General features: G+C 41.8%; 1 protein-coding gene across 2 annotated transcripts in view; it reads right to left on the bottom strand.

The window, feature by feature from the left end:
• Window positions 1-17449, bottom strand: part of galntl6 (polypeptide N-acetylgalactosaminyltransferase like 6) — a 1211583-nt gene that overhangs the window by 67613 nt on the left and 1126521 nt on the right. For both annotated transcript variants that reach the window (XM_059644874.1, XM_059644875.1), the window contains exon 11: window positions 4784-4900. In XM_059644874.1, the coding sequence (XP_059500857.1) occupies window positions 4784-4900 (117 nt within the window). The remainder of the gene's footprint in view (window positions 1-4783; window positions 4901-17449) is intronic.

Below are 17449 nucleotides of genomic sequence, written 5' to 3' on the forward strand. Positions count from 1 at the left end.
TTTGTTGAAATGAAGATCCCATGCCCACATTTACTGACAGTAGGACCAAGTGACCTTCTCTGAAATGGCCTCTTAATTGGTCATCTCCGGCTCACTATCCAAACAAAGATGTCAGTAGACCAATGTGGAGGTGATGGCCTAGTGATATTATTGCTGGACTGTTAATCCAGAGACCCAGATAATGTTCTGGAGACCCGGGTTTGAATCCCGCCAAGGCAGATGGTGGAATTTGAATTCAATAAATATCTGGAATTGAGAATCTAAGGATAACCATGAATCCATTGTTGATTGTCAGGAAAAATCCATCTGGCTCACTAATGTACTTTAGGGAAGGAAACTGCCATCCTTATCTGGTCTGGCCTACATGTGACTCCAGACCCACAGCAATGTGGTTGACTCTGAATTACCCTCTGGGCAATTAGGGGTGGCCAATAAATGCTGTCTATCCAGTGATGCCCTGATTCCATGAATGAATAAAGAAAAATAAATCAGGATTTATGGAAGCTGACCCCACTGGCTGATGCAGACAGGACACTTCCATCAAATTGGCGATCTCCCATTTCTGGTTCATGGGTTGGGGACGGGAGTGCGAGTGATTGGGAATAGTGGAAGAGGATGGGGAGCTGTTCACTGGCTAAATGCAGGCAGGCCAGAGTATTATCCTTTATATGGCACTTAGGGGCGACACGGTGGCTCGGAGGTTAGCACTGCTGCCTCACAGCACCAGGGACCCAGGTTTGATTCTACCCCTGGGAGGCTGTCTGTTTGCACATTCTCCCAGTGTCTGCATGGGTTTCCTCCAGGTGCTCCAGTTTCTTCCCACAGTCCAAAGATATGCAGGGTAGGTGGACTGGCCATGCTAAATTGCACATAGTGTCTAGGGATGTGTAGATTAGGTGGGTTGCAGGGGCATGGGTCTGGGTGGGATGCTCTGAGGGTTGCTGTGGGCTTATTGGGCCAAAGGGCCTGTTTCCACACTGTAGGGAGTCTATGATTATTTATGTTCATGGCTGCCTGCCTTCATTGTCCAAAGATGCAATGGGAATCCATCTCAATTTTACTTCCTCACAATTTTTCTGTCCATCCTAACCTCCCAGGACAGGATTGGGAGTATCTGAATCCTGATCAGACCAGGTTGGAGCTTTTCTACATTTACGTTGGGTGTTAATGCAGTTCTTCGAGGTAGAGGAGGGGAAAAACCAGAGAAAGCTAGCCAAGGACTTATCTCTTAGAAATTGAAAAAGAAACATGCTTTCCACAGCCTCTGGACACCCTAAATTGCTTTACAACCAATTAAGTATTTTTAAGTGGCATCACTGTAGCGATGTAGGTAATGCAGCAGCTAATGTGTACACAGTAAGCTGCCACAACAGGCAACTATGCTAATGATAAGGTAATCTACTTTAGTGAAGGCAGCTGAAGGAGAAATATTGACCAGGACATCAGAGAGAACTCCCAAAGTCATCTTGAACTTTCCATTCCTCCTGCACTTCTTCTTGGCAGTACCTAATTTTTTTGATTTATATAAATAAGTAGAGCAGAAGCAACAACTTTCAATTATGTTGCCCTTTTAAAGTAGCAAAGTGTCCCAAGGTGCCAAACAGGAACGTTACCTAACAAAATAAGTTGTAAGAAGTATCCTGAAGGAAGATAGAGGTAGCGTGGGTTAAGGGGGGAGGCTTTGACAATTCAGAGGTCTAGACAGGCCCAGACAGCTGAAAGAATGGCCTCCACAGCTTTCACAATTTAAATTGGGAATGTGAAGGAATGGACAATGGGGGGCTTTTGGGTTCAAATAATTTTGTTACTCTCTTCATCCAAGTCAATGGCTTGTGCTATGCAGCTTGGTCCTTGTCCCTGAGGTTTCCCAATGATAAAAGGTCCAATACTAACATTAACATTTCACACATTCATGTGAAAGGATTGGAAAGGATGAGACAAGGTGAAATTTTTAAAGTGCCTCCAGGGAACCTGTTCTGTGTCAGAATTGAGGTAATCCTACTAAAGTAACAAAGTGTGGGGCTGGATGAACACAGCAGGCCAAGTAGTATCTTGGATTCTCCAACACCTGCAGTTCCCATTATCTCTAATCCTACTAAAGTAATGCTTTGTCTAATCCTAGGGAATGAAGCTGTTCAAGAAGTGTCAGCAGATGAGCATTTTGGGAATAGTAAACATAACTCTGTAAGTTTCAAAGGTTTTTTTGGAAAGGAATAAGGATAGTGTAGAAGTGTCTAAATTGGGGAAAGTATCATTAGACAGGATCTTGCAAGCATAGACTGGCATCAGCTACTTGCAAGTAAGTGTACATTCGGAAAGTGGGAATATTTTAAAAATAGTATAGTGAGAGTTCAGGATCTGTATGTTCCTCTAAGAGTGAAGGGCAAGGGCAGCAAGTCCAAGAAATCCTGGATGTCAAGCGAGATCATGAGCTTGATAAAGAAAAGTAAGGAAGTATTGGTCATTGCATTGAGTACAGGAGTTGCGAGATCAAATACAGGAAATTGGTTGGACCACTTTTGGAATAATGCATTCAGTTCTGGTCTCCCTATTTTGGGGAAAGTGGCTGTGAAACTTGAAAGGGTTCAGAAAATATTTATAAAGATGTTGCCAGGGTTGGAAGGTTTGAACTATAAGGAGAGGCTGAATAGGCTGGAGCTATTTTCCCTGGAACATTGGAGGCTGAGGAGTGACCTTATTGAGATTTATAAAATGGGCGTGGAGAAGGTGAATAGCCAAGGTCTTTTCCCCAGGGTAGGGGAGACCAAAACTATAGGGCATAGGTTTAAGGTGAGAGGGGAAAGATTTAAAAGGGACCCAAGGGGCAACTTTTTCACGCAGAGGATGGTATTTATATGGAATGAGGTGCAGAGGAGGTGATGGATGCTGGTATAATTACGTTTAAAAGGCATCTGGATGGCTACATGAATAGGAAGGATTTAGAGGGATATGGGTCAAATGCTGGCAAATGGGGCTAGATTAATTTAAGATTTCTCGTTGGCATGGACAAGTTGGACCAAAGGATCTGTTTCTGTGCTGTACATCTCTATGACGATACATATTAGGTAGGTACAGAGCATTAAAAACACAAGACGCAATTTGACACTGTAAAGCATGAAATATCTTTGGCAGGATGAAGGAAATCCCCAAGGTCTTTTACAAGTATATGAAGGGCAAGAGGATTTCAAGAGATAGAGTGGGGCATATTAGACATCAAAGGGGCAATCTGTGTATGGACCAGAGGATGTGAGTGAGATCTTAAACAAATAATTCTTATTTGTATTCGCAACAGAGAAAAACATTGTAGCTGTATATTTCAGTTGCAACAGTGAGGTTCTAGAGCATGTAAAGATTAATATGCATATGGATGAGGATAATACAATTATGTGGTTCACATGGACTTCAGTAAGGCCTTTGATAAGGTCCCACATGGAAGGCTGGCCCAAACATTAAGGGCTCATGAAGATCTAGTGCAAGCTGACAAAACTGGATCCAAAATTGCTTTGCAAACAGGAAGCAAAGGGTGAAGGTGATGGGTTGTTTTTGTAATTGGAAGCTAGTGACCAGTAGAGTAACACAGGGATCGGTCCTGGGACCATTGCTGTTTGTTATGCACATTCATGACTTGGATGTGAATTTTGAGACATAGTTAATAAGTTTGCAGATGACATGAAGATTGGTGGTGTTGTTGATAGTGTGAAGATGATCTCAGGTTACAGTCTGACATTAATCAGCTAGTGAATTAGACAGAGCAATGGTAGGTGAAATTTAATGTTGATAAGTGTGAGATGATGCATTTTGAGAGGTCTAACATAGCAAGGTTTTACACAATGAATGTTAGGGAGTACAGAGCAACTTGCTGTACAAGCCCATAGGTCCCTGAAAGCATCGACAAAGGTAGATAGGGTGGTGAAGAAGGCGTATGAGATGTTTGCCTTCATTAGCAGGGGCGTAGAATATAGGAACAGGAAACTCTTGTTGCAACATTATAGAGTATTGGTTAGGCCACAGATGGGACACTATGCGGTTCTGATTGCCACACTATCAGAAGAACATGATTGCACTGGAGAGGGTGCAGAAGAGATTCACCAGGATGATACAAGGAATTATGAGGAGAGACTGGATAGGCTGAGTTTGTTTTCCCTGGAGTAGAGGAGACTGAGGTGTGATCTGATTGAGGTATACAAATTACGAGAGATATAGGCAGGGTAGATTGTGAGAATCTTTTCCCCATGACAGATGTACATAGAACATAGAACATTACAGCACAGTACAGGTCCTTCGGCCCTCGATGTTGTGCCGACCTGTCATACCGATCTGAAGTCCATCTAGCCTACACTGTTCCATGCCCATCCATATGCTTGTTCAATGATGACTTAAATGTACTTAAAGTTGGCGAATCTACTACTGTTGCAGGCAAAGCGTTCCATTCCCTTACTACTCTCTGAGTAAAGATTCCCTTACTACTCTCTGAGTGTCTCAGACCTGAGGATATAAGTTTAAGGTGAGGTGTATGTGATGTAGAGGAGATCTGAAGAAAAATGTTTTCATCCAGAGGGTGGTAGGAAAATGGAACCGCCTGAGAGGGTGGTGGAGGCAGACAATCTCCCAACATTTAAGAAACATCTGACTGAGTACTTGAAATGCTGGAGCATAGTAGACTACAGACCAAGTACAGGTAGATAGAATTCGTATGGTTTGGTGTTTGTTGGTTGGCATAAACATGGTGGGCCGAATGGCCTGTTTCTATGCTGCACGACACTATTGCTAGACCTTTTAGTACCTGCTCATGTGACCATGTACGTTCCGAGCCATCCTTGATACAAATGTCCAACCTCAATTCTGCTCCTGTTGCTCCATGTTTACTGTCCACGCACCGGTTTGTAGCAACATTACGGATCTGGAAGAAACAAATGGCAGCACTATCCTTATTTCAACTTGTTTGTCGTTCTTATTAACAACAGGCAGTACACTCCAAAAAAATGGCTCACTGTATTTGAATTTAATTTGTGACATTTTGAAAGCTTGGTGGGGGGTTTTAGAAAGCAAATTATTGAATCTTACTACTGAAGGAGGTCATTTAGTTCATCATACCTGTATTGGCTCTTTGAATGAGTTGTCCAATTAGTTCCACCCCAATGTTCTTTCCCTATGGTCCTGCAAAGACTTCCATTTCAAGTGGGTTCCAATCTCTCTTGAAAATTATAAAGGAATGTTTCTCAATGTTCTTTCAGATGGTGCATTCCCAGGTCCCACTTGGTTACTGTATGACTAAGAAAATTCTCGACTCCACACTGATTCCTTTCCCTCAGTTGTCGGTAATAAATTTGTTCCGAATAAAGTCCATTGATTTGAAATGCTAGTTACGTTTCTCACTGATGAGTATTTGCATCATTTTCTGTTTTAATCTCAGATTTTCATCATCCAAGGTACTTAGCTCTTTTATGAAAAAAGACTTGCTTTAAACAGTTTGGAACAATTTACAGATGGAAACGAGGCAGTCAATTTACACACAGAAAGTTCTCACAAACAATAAACTGATAATAAACAGCCAATCTGTTTTTAGTGATATAGACTAGGAGGTATATATTGACCAGAATGCCAGGGGAAAATTCCTTTTATCTTTTTTGTAGTTCCAGTGGGATGTTTTATGTCCACCTGAGAGAACAGAGACTTCATTAACAACTCAACTGAAAGATAGCCGATCTAACAGCACAGCATTCCCAAAGTATTGTTCTTGGGTTTCAGCCTGGATTATAAATCAAGCAAGTCTAGAACACATGACCCGCTGACTCTGAGGCAGGAATGCTCATCAATGAGCCATGAGTAATTACTTACTTGGGCAATTTCTGGGTTCCTCCAGAAGTAACCCCTTTTTTAAAAAAGTGTACCGCTTGTTAAAATATTGACAAACCTATCCCAAACTCTGTCATTCTCTGGTCATAGATCTCTTTCAAAGATATTGTGGACTCCTGGGATGGATGACAGATTTGCATGCACTGGTTAAAACTCCATTACCAGCCGCCAAGTGAAGCGGCAGAGTACATAAGCTGAATGCTTAGCAAAGCAGGGACAATGGATCAAAAACAGTAGTTGCTGGAAAAGCTGAGCAGGTCTAACAGCATCTGTGAAGAGAAATGACAGATAACATTTGGGTCTTGTCACCTTTCTCAGAACTGGTGGTAGCTAGGAAAATGTTGGTTTATGTGGAGAAAAGGGGGACTGGGGGAGGAGGTGAGGAGTAAACAAAAGGAGGGAATAGAGGCCAACAAGAGAGAAGAACAGTTGGACAGACAAAGGAATAAATATCGATCTGGCTTGAAGAGTGAGTAGCTGTTAATGGAGACCGTTATTGGCTAGTGTATAGGTAGTGTATAATTACAGACTATGCAATAACAAGGCCTGGTGTGAGTGTTTAGGGGCTAGGACACGGGAGAGATAAGCCCTAAAACTATTGAACGTGATATTGAGTCTGCAAGATCCCCAAGCCGAAAATGAGATGAAAGTGGACATTTTGGTGGCTCCCTTGTCGAAGTTGGCCTCTTTAGAACATAAGTTAATGGATCAGCCATGCTAAATTGCCCATAGTGTTCAGGGGTGTGTGGGTTATAGGGGGATGGGTCTGGGTGGGATGCTTCAAGGGGCGGTGTGGACTTGTTGGGCCGAAGGGCCTGTTTCCACACTGTAGCGAATCTAATATGGACTTCAGTAAGGCATTTGATAAGGTTCCCCATGGTAGGCTCATTCAGAAGGTCAGGAGGAATGGGATACAGGGGAACTTAGCTGCTTGGATACAGAATTGGCTGGCCAACAGAAGACAGCGAGTGGTAGTAGAAGGAAAATATTCTGCCTGGAAGTCAGTGGTGAGTGGGGTTCCACAGGGCTCTGTCCTTGGGCCTCTACTGTTTGTAATTTTTATTAATGACTTGGATGAGGGGATCGAAGGATGGGTCAGCAAGTTTGCAGACGACACAAAGGTCGGAGGTGTCGTTGACAGTGTAGAGGGCTGTTGTAGGCTGTAGCGGGACATTGACAGGATGCAGAGATGGGCTGAGAGGTGGCAGATGGAGTTCAACCTGGATAAATGCGAGGTGATGCATTTTGGAAGGTCGAATTTGAAAGCTGAGTACAGGATTAAGGATAGGATTCTTGGCAGCGTGGAGGAACAGAGGGATCTTGGTGTGCAGATACATAGATCCCTTAAAATGGCCACCCAAGTGGACAGGGTTGTTAAGAAAGCATATGGTGTTTTGGCTTTCATTAACAGGGGGATTGAGTTTAAGAGTCGTGAGATCTTGTGCAGCTCTATAAAACTTTGGTTAGACCGCACTTGGAATACTGCGTCCAGTTCTGGGCGCCCTATTATAGGAAAGATGTGGATGCTTTGGAGAGGGTTCAGAGGAGGTTTACCAGGATGCTGCCTGGACTGGAGGGCTTATCTTATGAAGAGAGGTTGACTGAGCTCGGTCTCTTTTCATTGGAGAAAAGGAGGAGGAGAGGGGACCTAATTGAGGTATACAAGATAATGAGAGGCATAGATAGAGTTGATAGCCAGAGACTATTTCCCAGGGCAGAAATGGCTAGCACGAGGGGTCATAGTTTTAAGCTGGTTGGTGGAAAGTATAGAGGGGATGTCAAGAGGCAGGTTCTTTACGCAGAGAGTTGTGAGAGCATGGAATGCGTTGCCAGCAGCAGTTGTGGAAGCAAGGTCATTGGGGTCATTTAAGAGACTGCTGGACATGTATATGGTCACAGAAATTTGAGGGTGCATATGAGGATCAATGGTCGGCACAACATTGTGGGCTGAAGGGCCTGTTCTGTGCTGTACTGTTCTATAAGTGATGGAGACAGAGGAACTGGGAGAATGGAATGGAGTCTTTATCCCCCCATTCCCTTGTCCACCTTCCACAGGGACCGTTCCCTCAGGAACACCCTGGCCCACTCTTCCTGCTTGTGCTGAGCTTCACTGGAACACTGCGGCAAGCCTGAGACAGAGATGTTAGCCAGTAAACAGGATCGTGTGTTAATGTGGCAGGCAACTGGAAGCAAAATGTCTTTATTGTAGGCAGAACATAGATTTTCTAGGAAGCAGTCACCCAATCTACATTTTGTTTTCCCAATGTAGAGGTGATCACATTTTGAACAGCGAATGTAGTAGACTAGATTGTGTGAAGTACAGGCAGAGTGCTGCTTCACCTGGAAGGTGTATTTGGTCCCTTGCCTACTGAGGAGGGAGAAGGTAAATGGCCAGGTGTTACACCTTCGCCAGTTGCAGGACAAGGTGTTTTGGAGATGTACGGTAGTGTTAAAAGTGAAGGAAGACTGGACCAGGGTATCCCAGAGGGAATGGCCCCTGCAAAAGTTGGACAAAGACAATGTGTCTGGTAGAGGCATCTTGCTGGAGGTGGTGGAAATGGTGGCTGATGATCTTCTGGATTTGGATGCTGCTGGGTTGGTAGGTGAGGACAGGGGGAAGCATATCACTGTTGCAGGAGGGAAGAGAAGTGGTGAGGGTGGAAGTGCGGAAGGTGGGTTGGACCTGGTTGAGAGCGTTGTCAACCAAGGTGCTAGGGAATCCTTGGTTGAGGAAGAAAGTGGACATTTTGGTGGCTCCCTTGTCGAAGTTGGCCTCTTTAGAACATAAGTGACGGAGGCGGAGGAACTGGGAGAATGGAATGGAGTCTTCACCCCCCCACCCCCCCCGCATTCCCTTGTCCACCTTCCACAGGGACCGTTCCCTCAGGAACACCCTGGCCGACTCTTCCTGCACCCCCAACACACCCATGGCGCCACCACACCTTCTCCTGCAACTGGCGAAGTTTTAACAGATGTCCATTTACCTCTTTGCTCCCCAGGACCCAAACATACCTTCCAGGTGAAGCAACACTTTACCTGTACTTCACATAATCTAGTCTACTGCATTCACTGCTCACCATGTGGTCTCCCCTACACTGGGGAAATGAAGTGTAGACTGGGTGATCGCTTTATCGAACATCTACACTCTGCCTACAAAGACCCTGCGCTTCCACCTGCCTGCCACTTTAACACACTACCCTGTTCCCTGGCCAACATCTCTGCTTCAGGCTTGCTGTAGTGTTCCAGCGAAGCTCAGTGCAAGCTGGAAGAACAACATCTCATTTTCTGTTTGGGGACCTTGTAACCTTCCAGACTCAATATCGAGTTCAATAATTTTAGGGCCTGAACTCTCTCATGTCCCACACCCCGATCCCACACACCAGGCCATGTTATCACGTAGTCTGCCATAACACACTACGTATTGTTAGCTACTAACAGTCCCCATTAACAGTTATCCACCCTCCTAGCCAGATCACTAGCTGCTTCATTGTCTATCCAATGATTGTTCTCTGACTTTGGGCCCTATTCCCACTTACCATTTACTCCCTACCCCTCCCTTTGCCCCATCCCTGCATATAAACAAACATGCATATACGAACATATAAACGAACCATCCATTGTGAGGAATGGTCCCCGGACCCAAAGTGCTAACGCTGATTTCTCTTCATAGATGCTGCCAGGCCTTCTGTGCTTTTCTAGCAACTTCTGTTTTTGTTCCTATTTTACAGTATTCACAGTTCTTTTGGTTTTTCTGGTGGGAAAATGGATACTTGGCACACAATGTTACCATACTTTGGCTGATTGCTGCTGCATTCACTGCCTGTCTGCTGAGGAACTTGGAATTGTCTATGTGTTTAAGCAGAAGTTTCTGGAGCATTGGAAAGAATCCACAAACAAGGGAGAGATTAATTTTGGAGATAATGGGAACTGCAGATGCTGGAGATTCCAAGATAATAAAATGTGAGGCTGGATGAACACAGCAGGCCAAGCAGCATCTCAGGAGCACAAAAGCTGACGTTTCGGGCCTAGACCCTTCATCAGAGAGCCAGAGATTAATTTTGAGTAGGTGTGGTGATTGGTAAGTGTTCTTACATTTGTGCATTATGTTGCTGACATGGTGACTGACACAAGAAAACCTTGTCTGCCCATCTTAGTGTTCCAAGTAGATTATTAATTCTTTCATTCCTTTCCAAAGAAGTTGAGAGCTAATTGAGTGTTGTTCAGGTTATAAACACCAACGGAACTTTGCAGTGAGCAAACTGCAGGCTTCACTGCTTAATGGTGTGGTACAGTGGCTCAGAGGTTAGCACTACTGCCTCACAACCCCAGGGACCAAGTTCAATTTTAGCCTCAGATGACTGTCTGTGTTGAGTTTTCATGTTATCTGCATTCTTGTTTTGGTTTCCTCTGGGTGCTCTCACTGTACAAAGCTGTGTAGGTTAGGTGAATTAGCCATGCCAAGGTGTCCGGGGGCGGTGCAGGCTTGGAGGATTATTTGTATGGAATGCAGGGTTACAGTGATAGGGTGGGTCTGGGTAGGATGCTTTCAGAAGGTTGATGGGCTGAGTGGCCTGACGGGATTTATGAATACAGCAGCAGTCCACATGGACCAAATTATCATCCCGAGCTCAGTTTGCAACCATGTCTCTGACTTTCTTTTAAAGGGAACTGTTATTTTGGTGAACATGCGCTCAGATTTTGTTTTGCTTTAGTGTAAAGAAGAACTGTAAGCCATTTTCATCTTATGAGTAATATTTGCCCTGCAAACTTTACATTTGCTTATCAAGGGCAATAAAACTGGCCAACACTTTAAAGAGAAAGTCATATCTAACATTTTGATTGTTGTCTCCATTCTTCCAGCAATGCAAGTCCAATTTGCCAATGATCCTTGATGGAGCATTCAAGATATTAGTAGTTTCATGGACAGAGAGCTACTTGTTTTAATGCAGTTGTCAGGGACATAATGGGCATTTGGAACAATCATAATGAAATGCCTTCCGCATGATCTCTCAAACAGCACAGAAGCTACCTTGGCAGCAGCAGCAGTTAATTTAGCAGTCAGGAAGATGGTAACCCAGCCAAAGAGGTACAAAGAGAAACATATGAGTGCCAATACATCTGGAATAAAACAAAGAAACAGAACAATGGATTAGAGTGAAATGTGATGATGCTGCTAAAGGCATCCCAGGAGGAGAAACATATAGGGAATTAAAGAAGAAAGCTTCAAAGTGCACAATGTTAGTTCTTCAATGCCAACGATTCCTGAATGATGAAGGAAAGGAAAAAAAAATATTGAGGAGAAATGAGTGTAGTACGACATTAGTGACCGTGATATTATTTTGACCATGTGCTAGTTTTTCATTTGAAACGTATCTTCATTTAAATAACAGAAGATTTTCATATATATTCATTAAATACTAACAATGTGCAGCATTACACAGTTGTGGCTAAGTATTGAACAAGTGCTGCACTATTGGAGGTGCTGCCCTTCGATGACATATTAAAGCAAAGCCCCATTACCCTCTCATGTAGGTGCAAAATATCCCATGTCCAACATCCATCTACATCACCTGTTATCCCATCTCTTTACTACTTAGAAGAAAGTAAAGAATTTCTCCACATTGTCCGGGCCAATATTTATCCCCCTACCAACACCAATGGAACAAACCGTCTGGTAAGTATCATGAGAATTAGTTTGTTGGTGCTTGTGGGCAAATTTGTTGCTAATGATCCTACTTTATAAGAATGGCTACATTTCAAAAGTTCTTCTTCAACTGTAACACACTTTGGCATGGCCGAAGGCTGTGAATGGAGCTTTAAAATACACTTTAAAAGAATAAAAAGGACAAGTCGTTATTTTACAGTTGTCACAGCTGCTACCATCAAAAGTCAACAAACCACTTCAGCAAACCACTAAGCAGCAAATGCTGAGGAATTCCCAAGAACTATTATGCTAATTGACAGTGTTAACTTACGGGATTTGAGAAACTGCCACTCCCTTTATAATTATGATGTGAAATACTCTCCCTCTTTCTATATTAGTAATATCCTTCTAGTCGAGCCAGATGGTTGTGCATCTTGATTTAAAGTTTCTCTTTTGTGGTTTTCTGACAAACTTTTTGAACTGCCAAAAACGTTTAACAGCGTAAAATCGATCATCCAAAAAAGTCTTGTTGGATGTTTTAGTGAAACTCTAAGGGAGTTCAACAGTGTTTGAAGCGCCACCTGATGGATAAGTTCAAAGATTACCTGGCTGCTTCAGGAGACTTAAAGATCCCATGGCGTGATTCCAATAAGAGCAAGGAATCTCCCTAGCATCCTGGCTAACGTGCACTCCATAATAAACAAAAATTATTTGGTCATTATTTAATTGCTGTCCATGTGAGTTTGCTGCCTGCAAATTGGCTGCTGTGTTTTCCTATGTTACAACAGTGACAATAATTCGTTGATGCACTGTTTCTTTTTTAACCCTATACATTAGCCATAAAAATTCCCAATGAGCAATTTCAGATTATTTCTCGGCATATGTGCAATAAGCCTTTCACCATTTATCACTATTAATACTCTAATGTGATTATTAGTGCACATTATGACACCGTGTCAGCAATTTGTATTAAGGAATTTTATAGACAGAGAAAAGGCCACTGACCTAACAGATCTTAGACGGAAAAATCATATCAGCTGTCTCATCTTATCCCTCATTGGTCTTATCTGATAGAAAAAAATATCCAACATCCATCTACCTCACTCGTTATCAACCTGGTATTTATGCGATTCAATGATAATGAAGTTATTGTTGAACGAGAGACAAAAATTGAAAGTGCTGGAAAAGCTCAGCAGATCTGGCTCTTCCTCAGAACTCAACCCGAAACGTTATTTCTGATTTCTCTCCACAGATGCTGCCCAATGGTCCACAGATGCTGCAATTTTTGTTTTTGTCTCTGTTTTACAGTATCCGCAGTTCTTTCGCTTTTTATTTGTTGTCTAATTAACTCTCTATCAATAATTTCCTATACTATAAGAGTCTGAGAAGAAAACCTCAGTGCTGAACAGCCTCAGGAATCATGAGTCCAATGTTATATATTTATCTGAAAGATGTTGCGTTCACAATATGCCTGACCTCACATTACTCTAACAGTAAAGCAATCTTTCAGAATTTGCTTAAATCGAGTATCTTGTGGTGTACGTTGTTAGTAAGGCAATATCTACCCCTCCTACTCCCCTGCTAACTCAAAAACAATTTCCATCCTCACCATCTGGAGGTGCGAGTTGATAATGGCTCCAAAAGGTAAGATGGATTCAGTGAACAATAGACCACAGTCACCTAATGAACCAATGAAATTTCACAAAGGAAAATCAGTGGAATGACAGGGAAGGAAATAATATGAATGAAGGTCAGATCAAACTGGAATTAGAGTGAAGGGTAGAAATACTTAATTAAGAATGAGATAGAAGAGACAGAAAATTGTAAAAGAAATGATATGAATTTACATTATTAATTTGGAGAAAATATCTCTTCAGAAAAGAGACTTCAATAGTTTGTTCACTTTCTGGGCAGGAGAAGCTGAGTGTCATTACAGAAACATAAATCTGATTATTGAAAGGATCCTTTCACTTTTGTGTAGGAACCTTAACCTTGTGGTAAACTTAATTGATGTTCAGTGTATAGCAATTTCTTGAGAGTTGAAGACATGCTCCTGTTTATGTGAGATTCATGTCAGAGTTTGTGGTACTTTACAATCCATAGAACATCTCCTCCTTGGTTCCAGTTGCTCCATTATTTGCATACTAGTAACACATTCTGGATCATTTTCCAGATGTCTCTAATCTCAATCCATTTTTGCTTCAGAAGCAAGACGAATAGTCTCCTAAATCCTCTTAAAGCATTCACCTGTGATTATCCTTAGTAAATTATCAACGGCTCAGCTACCCTTTCAGTGAAAAGGGACCCCCATCACTCTCCTGTTTATTCCCAATGCCCGATATTTATAGATACAAGAATAGTCCATTGCGGTGAGCAAATTAGATTGGATCAACCCCTTTGTTGTCATGCATTCCTAACCACCAAAGAAAATAAAATCCTGCATTTATGAAACAGCTTTAATATAGAAAATGTCACCCATGGGAGTATTATTAAACAAAATTTGACTCTAAGTCACTGAAGGAAATGTGATCAAAGCCTTCATCAAAGTGGTCTTGAGAAGCATCTTAAATCAAGAGGGATATGGAGGATGAGACGTTTTGAAGAGGGTATTGTAAATACAGAGGCTGCAAATGCTGAAGGCACAGTGTCAAAGGTACAACAATTAGATGGAGCAGAGAAATCTCAGAGGGTAATGTGGCTCCAGAAGGTTATTGAGAGGTGTGCAATAAGTCGACTTTCTCTGGCCTTTCATTATTACTGAAGTTCTTAATGCATGATATAACAAAGAGATCAGAGAATATTTTAAGTTATAAAAAGACAGATGACATATCTTTATTTCAACCAGGAAGGACTGAAACACGAAGAAGCAACATCGTGAGGAGATAGACAGACTTGGACTATGTAACTCATTGTTCATCACTGACTGACAAGACTTTGGCAGCTGACAGCTGCCTTCAGGGCTAAGTGCAGCCATCACCTCATCAAGAGATGTCATCATGTTGAGAGGTGGTGTGTAGTATATGGGCTGGACACCACCACATTAAAAAATGTTCTCAGATTGTGAACTCAGATGGAATGCTAACTTAATGGTTTGGCCTTCAGCTACAGGGAAGAACCAAGTAAAACTGAAGTGTCCACGTAACAGTCCGAGCAAAGAAAAAATAAGAAAGAGCGCACATTTATTTCAAAAACACTGTCAATAAAGTAGAGATAATATAGTGTGAAGCTGGAGGAACACAGCAGGCCAGGCAGCATCAAAGGAACAGGAAAGCTGACGTTTCAGGTCAGGACCCTTCTTCACAGAATCACAAACTATTATGATGCAGAAGACAGTCATTTGGTCCACATTTCTGCAATGGCTCTGTTATCTCTTTAGGCTCTATTACCTAGTGCTAATCTTGTGTCTTGAATGTCTCAGTTGAAGCTACTTCCAAGCAGTGCATTCCACACCAATAACAGTTCACTGTGTGAAAAAGTTTTTCCTCATATCACCATTGCTCTTTTTACATCAACGTTGCTCAAGAAAGTGTAATCTCAAGGTCAATTAGGAGGCACTAAATCATTACTGCACAGAAGGAAGCCACTCATTCCACAAATTACATTTTAAAAATAAAGCTATATTTAAAATAACAACAATTTTCATCGAAAATGAACTGCCAAGATGGAAAGTGAACCAATCCAGATAACTGTAGCTTTTTATGTAGAAGGTGATCAATGTTTGAAGCACCAGTTGCTTAGTGGGGAGGGGCAGTGGGGTTCTGAAGTTTCAATAAATCCAACTGGGAGCTCAATAGGAACTTGGAAGAGAAAGTGATAGAACTGCATGAGAAAAAGGGGAATACGTTAAAGATCATTTTGAAACCACTGAAACTGGAACCTTGCTGTAGAGGGAGATATATTATTAAGGCTTTACATCTTGAACTCGAGGACAAATGTAAGGGTACTAAATAACTAACCATCTATCACAATAATTCATACTACAGGAGAAAAAGTGCTGATTGTCAATTCATCTCTAATTGCCTAAGGAAATGCCATGGAGAATGCAAGGGGTCCCCAAGCTACAGGGTAATTCAGAAAAAAAGCACAAAGCTGAATCATATTTGTCTACAGACAGCAGGCCCCTGCTTAAGACTGTATATTGCTTATAGCAAGCATAGATGAACGGCGTTATACTCTCGACTGAATATACTAATTTTGTTACAAGAGTAGCGATTAGCAAACCGAGGAAATTCAGCAAGTGCTGTTCAAGTATGGAAACATTTCGTTTTGAAATTTTTACAAGTGTAGGGTGGATGAATACTGTCTGAGCTCTGTCTATTTTAAACAACTGAAGGCATATGCAATTTGATTTGAGCAGTTCATCTCCAAGTTGTACGACCTAAATACCTGGCAGTGCCCTTTGTATAAACTGGCATGAACTTTTAGCATTCTCACATTATTCTAATGAATGCAAGTCAAGAAAACTTTGGCAACATGTTTCCCTCTTCCGCAGTATTTATGTCCTGTACTACCAAGCAACTGTTTATATAAATGGAGACTGTTGAGTTGGATTCTGTATATTTCTCTGTCCCTATTTAGATCCCTCACATTGTACACAACTCCAGCAAGTAGTCTTAGAAAATTTCACTCAGCAGTCAAATTGTACTGCTGATGGTGGAATTTGAGTATTGCTCATAAATGAAACATTTATCGATGTTGATAGTTTTGCACTCATCAGGATGATTTGCAAAAACACCAATCATGGGAAGAATAACATTTATACAGGATGAGAGAACCACGCTAATTGGTTAGCAAGTCGATCAATTGGATTATTACCATGGAGAATGTAGCAGTTAATGATGATTGACAATTAATTGCTAGGTTTTGTTTAGGTTTTAACCAAGGTATGTTAGCTTTGATTGGTTGGGGCATTGATAAATGAACCAGTGAATAATGTTATCTATTTTGTTGAGTAGAAATAGGTACGGTGTATGTACCTGTTTTTTCCTGTCTGCCAATACTGACGTCTGCTGTATGTCTCAAAGACTGGTAGGTTGAATCAAACAGCATGTTCCTTAAGAGATGGTAGGAACTGCAGATGCTGGAGAATCTGAGATAACAAGGTGTAGAGCTGGATGAACACAGCAGGCCAAGCAGCATCTTAGGAGCAGGAAGACTGACATTTCGGGCCTAGACCCTTCTTCAGAAAATATGTTCCTTAAGTTGTTTGCAACAAGTAAACCCAACCAGTCTACACTTGCAAATTTCACAAAGCAGTGTCAACATTAGCTAAGATTCTGCAACTGATCAACACTTACTTGATAATTCTGGATGCGTGAAAAATTATTCTGACAACTAATTTAGGATTGTCAGTGGCACTCGCAGTATGGTGAACATTTTGGAAGTTATCCTGATATTAAATTACAGTGCCTTGCTCTTTGCCTTCTCCACCCCATCCAATCTCCTCTATTCCTTCACAAAACCAAGTTGACTCTGCCTTAAACTTATCCAAGTTCATGGCTATAACCTCTTTAATAACTTCTAACATTTTCCCTAACACAGATGTCAAGATGATGTTTGGTTTTGTATCAGATTACTTTTACAACAGTGAATAAACTTCCAAATTACTGGATGCAAACTACTCTAGGGCATCTTAAGGCACTATTGAAATGCCAGTTATTTCTTTTCTTTCAATTTGCCATTCCTTGCTTTTATTTCACTGCCTCCCATTCTGTTTATGAACTAGTTACATCCATAAACAGTTATAAAGCTTATTTCTAACAGAAGCAGGGATTCACATGGACAGATGTTCTGTTTTCATCCAGAAGCTTTGGGAACACAATGAAATTCTACATAGATTTCCTGTAGTTCCTCACAAGTGTGTTCTATCTCAAGGTCCATGTATTAGCATGCCTTTAAGAGACACAATAGGTCAGTATATCTTAAAGGGACACATTATGCCAGTATCCC

Source organism: Stegostoma tigrinum, chromosome 3 (assembly GCF_030684315.1).
Source record: "Stegostoma tigrinum isolate sSteTig4 chromosome 3, sSteTig4.hap1, whole genome shotgun sequence".
NCBI lineage: Eukaryota > Metazoa > Chordata > Chondrichthyes > Orectolobiformes > Stegostomatidae > Stegostoma > Stegostoma tigrinum.